The sequence below is a fragment of the Artemia sp. Qi Xiang Cuo genome, chromosome 11, assembly GCF_049724085.1.
Source record: "Artemia sp. Qi Xiang Cuo chromosome 11, ASM4972408v1, whole genome shotgun sequence".
Taxonomy (NCBI): domain Eukaryota; kingdom Metazoa; phylum Arthropoda; class Branchiopoda; order Anostraca; family Artemiidae; genus Artemia; species Artemia sp. Qi Xiang Cuo.
In genome coordinates, this window is record NC_142804.1 from 61,627,451 (window position 1) to 61,638,273 (window position 10,823).

Below are 10,823 nucleotides of genomic sequence, written 5' to 3' on the forward strand. Positions count from 1 at the left end.
ACTGCGGCAATCAATATTTAGATCCCAAAGTCACAAAATTAGTCTCAATCAGGAACCTTTGTTACTATATAAATACACTAAGTATAAAGATTTTCAAACAAAGATGTTAATTCGCCAAAGTTCAGGAAAGGTTTGCCCATTTCAAACAAAAACATATGACTGAAAACAAAAATAGTGTTATCTCGGCTTCCGCCAAAACAGGTAAATGGCCTTCTTCAAGTTTCAGAAGAACTACAGTCTGAGTAAATGAACATTACGGCGTGAAAAAAAAATGATTCACCATCCAGTGGCAAATCCAGAGGGGGGGGAGGCGCCCCCCTAAATTTATCTAAAGTATTGGAATGCACCTAGCTGCTGTAAATTTCCACTTATTGCCCTTATGCCTAAAATCTGTTTACCGTATCGTTCTTTTTTGCGCCCCCCTCCTAAAAAAATCTTAGATCTACCCCTAAACCCAACACATCTATTTCTCCAGTTATTAGAAGAGAAAATAAATTCTTATTTTTACAAATTTCACGAACCCGCCACCCCCTTTCCTTGAAACTCTGCAAAGGTCTATCATTTAAGTCTGTTGTACATAAAGAGTAGATGAAGTAATAAATCGCATATAAATCAAGCAACGCCCATAGGGAGGGAGAGTGGCAAATCGTATGATTGATTCACCAAGTTTTTTTCGGCTTCCTCAAGTACGAATAATTGAGTTTTAAACCCAGTCTCGATAACTGACATACAACCAACAACCTACTCATATTAGAATAAGTAGGAAAAGATTTTTTACCGCATCGAAAATAAAGAGCCAGGAATCATCTGCGGTAAACTTATTGCCTAATTATATATGCAGTGATCCCAGATTACAAATTTCCCGAAATAATGTGGAACTGTGTTCGAGAAAAAATAAAAATAATATATAAATGAATATTGATCTTTTAAAAAGATAGTATACATTTATATTTCGTCCTCTTTGTGTTTTTCGGTTATTTTGCCCCCCCCCTTTTTAATCTCACTTTTATTCTATTTTTAGCTTTTGTATTTTATTTTGTTAGCTTAGTTTGACGTTTTTTATTCTTTTTTTTTACTTTTTATTTAACTTTGTACAGTTAAATTTGTACTTACGAATGATTATTCATTCTGATTTTTTTGTTGTTTTAGTTTTTGCATTTCGCCAGTTTTTGTGTTTGCTTATTATATTTTCGACTCCGAAGTTGGCTCTTTGTATGCTTGTGATAGTGATTTTTTGAAATAAATATCTTATCTATATACCTAGGCATGAACCTGTCTAGGAAGGGTGTGCGAAAGCAGAGGATGGCCGGCCCCCTACCCCCATTGTATTTCCAGGCTGAAGGGCCACGAAACAGAGATCAGTACCACCTGTTGAGGGTCTAGTGCCATCATGCATACTTACCTAGAAATGGACACCAAATCAGAGTTTTTGAATTGCATTTATGTTCTCTGAAATCCTAAAACAGGGGTAGATCCTAGGGCGGTCACTCCCCCTTGAAACCTTGATTTAAATTGCTTCCATGTTAGCTAGAGTTTTTGTTTGATGTGTACACTGGCCGAGGCTTTTATCATATTTTTTAATCTCTTGTTGGAAATGCATAATCCTATTGACAGTAGCCTATATTGCTGCAAAGGCCTTTATTTATCAAGCATCCTATGTAAACCAAGTCTATTTTGCCTTGCTCAGGAGACTCTGTTCTACATTACCTTATAGTAGACTGTTGGATCTTGGCGCCGCAGGTGCTTATGTTGCTGATCTTTTTGATACTCTTGAGAAGCAATATGAAAAGTACAACATGTACTTTAATGTGAAACTGCAAAAAAGTGAATAAGCTTGCCGACCGAATCAGCACAGCGGTTGAAGTACTAAGGATTACCCAAATAAAGATACACACAGAAATAATCCACCCTATTTTTCTCCTAGAGAATATTGTTGGCGTACTGTTTTCAAACCGATAGCTCGAAAAGTTTACTGTCAAAAGAGACAGTGAAATCTTTTGTCTAAAACTTTTTCTTCCTCAGAGCGTTGTGAAAGCAACAGATACACCATTGGTGATTACTGTTATTGGCATTTCTTGTACATATTGTCAGCTTCTTATGTTATCTGTATCAGTTGTATGAGCAACCCTTATATTAGGTGTTTCGGAGTAGATGGCTTTGAGTCAAGAGGGAAGTAAGCCCAATGAGTGTTGTGTCTGTTGAATGAGGCTTGTCACCTCTGCATATTCTGTTTTGAAACAGTGGTTCCAGGAAGCTTTGCTTCATATTATATTCAAATCCTGTAATGCTCCTTGTATTAGGGATTTTCTATTCCAGCTTATGACATTTTAAACAGGTGTCTCACATGTCATTAAATCTGGTCCTGTTCAAACAGTATCTTTTGTTCTAAAAGACACAATTTTAAATCATTTATTATTCTTCAAGACACACGTTCCCCGTTCATCACAGAGCATAAGTTGTGTAATGAATGGGAGGACTAAAGACAGAAAATGATGAACCCTCCACTACTTAATCCAGAAAAACAGAAAAATGAGCTTGATGTTAGTCAATAGAATACCCTATATTACTAGGTCTAGGTTGTGTTATCCTAAGGTGTAAAACTAAGGGTGATAGTTAATCTGCTGCCTTGCATTTTACTTTCCTTTGCAGTGTTACAGATAGGGATTATCCAAATCAAAATAGTTTTCTATTTTGTTTGGTTTATAAAATATAATAAGACACGGTATATCCAAGATAAACCTAGATATTGGAAGTGATTTGTGCCTTCAATTTGTCTGGATTGAAATCGTTAATTCTGTTGTAAGACATCTTTTCAATGGTATTGACAAAATTTTGGCGTTGAGTTTTTCAGTAGATACCTGGATCGTACATGCTTAGATCAGCTACATTTATCAGAGAAATCAAAACTTATATCAACTTTTGCCCAACATCGGTTTAACTGTTTCTATCCTTTCAAGCTTACATATTAAACATTTAACTTCACGAAAGGGAAAGGTTATTATTTTCTATTGGTCTTAGGTCCTTTGGGATGGAATTCCAACCTTGTGAGAAAAGAAAACCATAGATGGAAATATATTCAAAATGTATTAAATGTGTATCTACTTTTGTGTTACTATGTAAAGGATAAGGAATATTTTCTCATGTATTCTTATAGTTTCTCTTCATTTTGTACAATTTTGCTTTTGCCGATTTTAGATGTAAAGGCATATGTGATGTTGTTCGAATTTTATGTTTGTTCTTATTTCAGATTACCGATTGTGGTCTTATGGACCTTGCAGCACAGCCTTTGAAACAATTTATAGAAGAACTGAATTTAAGGGGTTGCAGTAACATTACCGACTTGGGTTTATCTAAACTCCTTCCAGAATTAAAAGATTACGTTTCCTCAGTGTGGAGGTAATTTAAGTATATCATTATTCTTTTTTTTAAGTGGATTGTATCCTTGAAATTACTGGATTATGAACAGAAGGAGAATACTTTCATCGCAGTTTTTTTAAATCTTTTTTTTTTTACAAATTAGTTTCATCTTTGGTGTTGTCGATTTTTTTGTAAAAGGAAAATATACTAATAGGGGATACCAGGGTTCTCTGTTCTTTTGAACTGTCTTCAGGAGTGCTGACACTGAACTAATAAATGAGAAATATTAAAGCTGCCTGTACTATTAAAGGAGTGCCAGTCCTGGACCAAATACTGGATGTTCTGCAGGGTTAGATCTAGGGGAGAGGGGGTAAGTACCCAAGGTGGCACGCCCTTTGGTATGACAAAACAAGCTAGAGAACAAAATTGCAAAAAAAAAATGTTCCCGAAAGAAGAATTAATTCAACGTTTGAAGTTATCTAATTTATAATATGCTGACGTTTTTAAGCTGAATACAAATTTTTAGTAGCCACTGGCCTATCCCAAAATTTTGCTTTAAGGTCTCATTTGTGCATTGAGGTGATAGGGCAAGGTAATGGAAATGGGTGAGGCTTTGGCGGTTGTCTGTTGCCCAACTCGTGACGTATTCTAGGTAGGTCCTCACGTTAATAATTTTAAGAGTTTTCAGGTGTACAGATTAAGAAAAATGAAGGGTGGCAACGATTTCCTGTTTTCAATGAAGTCACAGAAAAATGTATTTTTCAAAATCCATGGAATGCTTTCCACCATATGTGTGTAACAATACAGTAATAGATTAAAATTGTTTAATCGGTTGCAATAAGTCATACTTATGTTATTACTACTCCATGTTGAAACAGTTTTTAAATGAAAGTGGCAAGCTTTAAGCTACATAAACTAACATTAATTGTTCCCTGGTAAAGCTAGGATAATCATAGCTTTACCAATATTTTTTAAAAAACTTACATTTACCGATATCGCGACTCGGTGCCAGTGAAAGAGGCGAAAAAAGGTTTTTAAAGGCTAAAATATTACCGTAATTAATATTGCGGCTAGTCTTAATTGACTGATAGCGACAGCAAAGATATTTAATTTTCGGGTTAACTTTAATTTTTTCAGTCGAAAGGTCCAATAACCATTTTTCTGGGGATGACATGCCTCCTCCCCACAGGCTCTAGGGAAAGGTTTGTAAGTTAAGACATTTGCCCATTGTTTAGATATAATGTTTGCTATTCAGAAGTATGTAGACATTCTATTAAGAGGGAAATTTTATGGGTTGAATTTTATATAGGGGAATTCGTCAAAATTCCTGTGCAAGATCCTTTTTTTTCTTTCTCTTTGGCAGCTCAGTTTTAAGTGTTGAGATGTTCCATGAAAATTTTAAGAAGGGTTGGAAATGTCTGAAGATTTTTTTTTTTTTGGGGGGGGGGGTATTCTTGCAGAAGAAACTTTTCATTTGGAGAGGGAGGGATTCAGGAAAAAAATTACACAGTGGGGGGCCTCCTGAGATAATTTGAAAAACAATCAGAACTCAAAATAAAAAGGTGTTTATTTATATGAAAGGAAGGAGATTTTCCTGGCAGGATTGCAGGAAATTTTCCGCCTTGAATTTTCAGTGAGGATGGAATTCCCTGGTGGGATTTTACCTAATGGAAACTTTATGTGAAGGAATTCGTCGTGTTTGCATAATTTTCCTTGGAAACTTCCTGGCATTATTTGAAAAACGAACAAAAATCAATTTTTTTTAAAACAAGGTTTTTCAACGGAAAGTAAGGAACAGCATTAAAATTTGAAACGATCAAATATTATTCCGTATATGAGTGGGAGGGTACCTCCTCCTCAAATACCTTGATCTTTACTTTAAAGTTTGACTTTTTGTCTCAGTTTTTTAAGAACGACTCCGGATTCATAGTTTAATTAGAATAAGAATTTTTTTAAAGTACTATAAAGAGCGAGGTACTGATGATCGGGCATTACCACTCATATACTTAGTAAATTCTATTCAATCTAAATTTTTACGTTGCTCTTTACTCTCAGTTGAAAAAACTTGTTTTTTTTTGTTTTTTTAGAAAAACCTACTAGAACATCCTTTTTTTTTTAGAATATCCTGTTTATCTATCTGTATAGTTGATTGTTGATTCATCAATGGGATCTTTTTTTCTTCTGGTTCGAAGAAAAAAAAAAACTTTTTCTTTCTTACTCTTTCCATGTTCCCACTAGAATATAGTTGTTCAATAGCAAGAGTAGTACCGCCATATTTACTGCTCCAATGCTTGACTATATGGTAGAGGTGAATTTGGTGGCACGATCGTACGGTTTGGCTTCTTTTTTTCACCAGGAAGTGTTTCTGCCTGCTTCTCTTCACGATTCAGTGTGAAAATAAAGAAGATACCTTACGCAATGAGAAAGATCGTATTACCCTTGAGGAGATTTTTTCTTTTTTTTAACTGAGGTTTCAGTTTTGAGAAAAATATACTTTCATATCTCAAACGACATCCTACTGTTAAAAACTATATCTCAAGTAACTAAAATCAGGAAACTAGTTATCTCACAGCTCAAAATCAAACCAGTTAAGCCCATTTCGACCAGGTGAGGTGGACCAATTTGGACCAATGGGAATCCTTGGATCTCATTGATGTGATTTTTTTTTGCGCAAAACAGCTCACGGAAAGCGGATGTCAGAAAATCGCAAAAATGTTCACACAGAAACAGTTCACTGCCGCCGTTGAAGTTCAAAAGATAGCACGAGGCATTTAAACAGCAGATGCATATGCTAGGAATAGGCTAAATGATGTCCTAGATTCCAGGAACAGTATTAAAAGGGCTAGCCCGTATAAAATTAGGGGCTAGTTATACCTAATTAAAAATATAATACTTATCTTGTATGTTCTTTTCCCTGAAAATATTGCCTCAGGCACTAAGGATTAAATTCTGGGATTTAAACGACATGACCTTCATTTTTTAAAAATATTATTGGAAAATGTCTGATAAAAAATGATTTGTTTCTCAGTTACTATCCGCCTCCTTCCTCCTTTCCCTTTTTTTGTGCCTCCTCTCATCAACAATGGTCAAAATTTTCTAATTATCATTTAGCTCCTATTGGTCAAAAGGTGTAATAGCTAGGCCTCCAGGAATTCCATACCCCCGAAGTGTCGGGGCAAGGATTGTATATTATGCAATTTACATACTGTTTAATTGCAGGATTTATCATTTAAAAAAGGGAGAGTTTTGGACAATCAGTTGTTAGTTACAACTAGAAACCACGTTTCACCGCACTTCGAATTACGCGTTTTTATTGTTACGTTATCACTGTGCAATATGTTGTATAGTCTATAAACCGTATTCCGGGATTTTCGGGATTATTTTTGAAGAAAAATCAGGATTTTATTTTTGAGTTGGTGGCAACCCTGGGTTCTGGGTGTATCCGAAAAAGCCAAGGATATTAAGGTGAAACTTTGGAGAGTGTTGAGGGGTATCTTAAACTAAATGAAAAGGCATTACGTACGTCCAGTTTATAAAAAAGTGGATCTACAATATCGTAAGAAGAGCTGATGGTGTTGCGTTAAAACTCTCATGAAATTTTGAGGAGAATGTTTAAAGGGGTTGGAGGACTGGCAGACCCCTCCCTTGCCCTTTTTAGCTGCCCTCTCTCCAAAACAAATTGATCAAAATTTTAAAATAGCCTTTTTGCTCAAAATGTTCAAGGTGAAATAATTATGCATTTGGGGAAAGGATGTACGTATCAAAAGGGCGTATCAGCAATATATAAGGGACGGCCTAGGGCATTAAGTTGAAACTTACAAGGTAAGGTAAGGTATGACTGAGGGATGGTAGTACTGGTTAAAAAGGAAAAAATAAAGATTTTAGAATATAAGACACATTCTTTATTGGGACAACACTTTGAATAAGGAATTATAAAAATAAAATCAAGCCGCCCTTTTTTTGTGGGCTAGTTTATCCAAAACATCGTCTGCATTTATTTGAACATACCTTTGTATGGATAATAAGGCTAATCAAATTAGCCGTTCCTGCCCTGAGGCACTCCTAGTATAAGATTTCACTCTTCTCAGGGTAGAAAAAGAAGGCTCACACGTAGCCATAGTGACGGGAATCGTTGCGCCAATCTTCAAAAATTGATACAGGGTGCAGAAAATGTTCTTATCACATTCTTTTGAGCAGGTTATGAAATATTTTGGTGCTACGTTTTCTGACTCCATCCAGATCTCAGCTTACAAGCTTCCCCTATAGCTGTCCTTATCAAGATATCAAAAATTAGTCAGAGTATCTGATACATCTTTTGTTTTTTCTTCGTCTATCAAAATACAGTGCTTAGAGAGTAGGTATTTTTGTGACTCCAGCAACTTTCTGTGGCTAAGGATTTGCTGATGCTGCTGCTCCAGAGAGTAGTTGATAAATGGGATAAACACAGAAAATCGGTAATACTTTTCAGGATTCTTTTACGCTGTTGAGAAATTATTCCTGTCAGTTTGTTTTGGAGCTCATCTGTGCATTCTAATTCTGATTTCATGACACAGATCAGTCCCTTCAGTAAAAAGAGGGTAAAACATAGATTCACTCCTCTCTCTTATGTCTCTAACTTCACTCTTAAGATCGTCAGTGTGTTTGAGAAAGTGTACGATATCTATAGTTTCGGATTGCAAATAAGTCGATAAATTGTGTGACTGACTAAAAACTTTATTAGGTTGGAATAAAAACTTTATTAAGTATTAAGTTGGAACTTCAAAATCATGTCGAGTGGGAAGTTGAAAAAGCAACGGGGAGCAACTATCCCCCCTCCTACTCTTGTCCTTTTAGATGCTACTCTTTATAAAAATAGAATATTTAAAGGGGATTTTTTCAAAATAGTTGCAAGGTCTAATAGCTTTGACCCCATGCCCCATAGGCCCCGGGACAAGGATTGTAAGATTGTCAATGTGTCTTTTTTTATATGTAGGATTTATCATTAGGGAAGAGGGTTATGTTGAACTAAATAAAAAAACATAATGAAGATTCAAGTTATAAAAAGAGCATACCTGCAACATTTTAGGAACAGGTAAGGGTATTAACTTGAGACGTCCAGGGCTACTATTACCAGTATTTTGGCTGCAAATGCGACTGGTTGCAACTACAACAGTGACTAATTCCAACTGCGACAACTTGCAACTGTGACTGTGACTGCATACGATTGCTTTTACATTTACTTACATTTACTTTCAAGGAATGTTGAACAAAATCGAAACACGCTTTGCGCACGCTGACTGCCAATAGGGGACATCAGTAATAATTCAGGAATAACTGAGGACATTAAGTTGAAACTTACAGGTCATATTAAACACTACTTGAACCTTCAAGGAATGCTTAGGGGGATTTTAAACTAAATTAAAGGACACTATGTACATCCAGATTATCATTAGAATATATTTGCAATATCTTAGGATCAGCTAAGAGTCGGAATAGTCAATCAAATAGATACAATGTTCATCTCGGATATCAGAAGGGCGTATCTGAAATATCCCAGAAACGGCTAATGACATTTAGTTGTATCTTTCAGGGAGTGTTAAGAGGGTGTTGAAATAATTCAAAAGCCGCTATATAGAATCGTTAAATTATAATTGGATATATTAGGTGTCACAATAGAAACATAAAAAAACTGGGGAAATGTACCTTGTATTAACCTAATCTATAACTTCGGCAATCAAAACCGTTCAGAAATTAATTTAAAATAAACGGTCAAGACAAATTAAGGTACTTGATCCTCAATAATTATTGGATACTCTCAAGACTTTAGCCGGAGAGGATCAAACAGTTCGGGGTACCGAACTGTAAGTAATGAGTGACACGGCCCAATAGTAACCGAAACTCTAAAAAATGGAATTTTGATATCAATAGATATATCAAAAGAATTGGCTTGCTACACTGATTCAAAAATGTATAAAATTCATTCAGTTTAGTGTTACCCATCAAAACTACGCACCTAAGAACATGTGCCTGTTTTTCAAAAAAGGGGAATACCCTCTAAAAAACAAGGGGTCTTAGGGAAGATTCAGATTCATCAGATTGTGTGTATCTGAGAACCCTTTTGTTGACGTTTCAAGCTCCCATCTGCAAAATGTGCAATTTTGTATTTTTTTTTCCAGAAGAAAGGCCACGCATGTGTGTATTTGCTTTTATTTTTTTTTTTTCCCCAGAGACGATTTCATTGAGCCCGTAGTCCTAGAATGTCGGGAAATTGCTTATTAGAACGGAAATTAAAATTTCTAGTACCCTTTTTAAATGAAAAAAAATTAAAGGGCAACTAGACCCCCTCCCATCCCCCTTTGTTCCTCAGAGTTGTCCGATCAGAATTTTGTGATAACCATTTTGTTCAGCATAGCTGAAAGGCTCAATAACTATGCCTTTGGAAACAACATGACTTTCCACTGCCCTTAGGAAAAGGTCTTTAAGTGATCAAATTTGCCCATTGTTTACGTACAGTATTTGTTATTTGGGAGTATATGTATACATTTTTCGGGTCGAATGGGGGTGAATTTTCTGCTGGGGGGGGGGGGGGTATTTTCACGGGGAAAGAAGTTTCCAAGGGTGACCTTTACAGGGGGAATTTTACACTGGCGGAATTTGCCAGAATTCTTATATGAATTTTTTTTTATTAGTCTTACTTTTTCTTTCTCGACTTAATTTTAAATGTGGAGATATTAAGGAGAATTGTCTCAGAGGACATTTTAACTGAGTTGGAGTTGTCTAGAGTATTTTTCCGTTGGAGGGAGGATTTTTCACGGGATAAATTTGTCATGGGGAGTTTTCCACGGGATAAATTCTCCAGAGGAAATTCTCTGTGAGAGCAATTTTCTACTAGTGGGCGGGGTATTTGCGGGGAAACTTTTCCACGGACATGAGGATTTCCAGAATGATTTAAAAATAATTTTTGCAAATGAAAGTCTTTTCCAAATGAAAGTTCGCTAAGAAAATTTTTCACCTGGAATCGTCCGCAATAAATATTTCAGGGGGAATTTTCAGCTGGTATGGAATTGTCTGGGAGGGATTTTCCTGGCGGGGGTTGGGATTTTACTAGGGAATAACTTTCTGTAAAGGGATTCTCCATGGGGAGAAGAGATTTTCAATGAAGTGGGGCCGGATTTTCTCGTATTATTTAAAAACTATCAGAAATTGAATTGAAAAAAAAGTTTCTAACTTAGACTAAGGAGCAATGTAAAAATTAAAAACGAACAGAAATTATTAATTATATGAGGGGGCTGCCGTCTTCTCAATACCTTGCTCTTTGCGCTAAAGTTTGACATTTTGTCCCGATTCTTTAAGAACGACTCCTGAAACACAGGGGAGTAGAAGTGACCCTATAACTCGTGTCCCTCACCCCTGCTGCCATCTACAATTTAGTTTAATGCTGACGGGACATAATTTATTCAAGGATTATCGATCGAGTCTAATCGGGG

At 35.9% G+C, this 10,823-nt stretch overlaps 2 protein-coding genes across 2 annotated transcripts in view; one reads left to right on the top strand and one right to left on the bottom strand.

The window, feature by feature from the left end:
• The window catches only part of LOC148947211 (uncharacterized), a 321,142-nt gene that overhangs the window by 168,202 nt on the left and 142,117 nt on the right, over positions 1-10,823 (bottom strand). The gene's annotated exons all lie outside the window — the stretch shown is intronic.
• LOC148947212 (uncharacterized) overlaps positions 1-10,823 on the top strand; it is a 172,523-nt gene that overhangs the window by 134,293 nt on the left and 27,407 nt on the right. Inside the window, exon 6 of the mRNA XM_089097121.1 lies at positions 3,248-3,379. Coding sequence (XP_088953247.1) covers positions 3,248-3,379 — 132 coding nt within the window. The remainder of the gene's footprint in view (positions 1-3,247; positions 3,380-10,823) is intronic.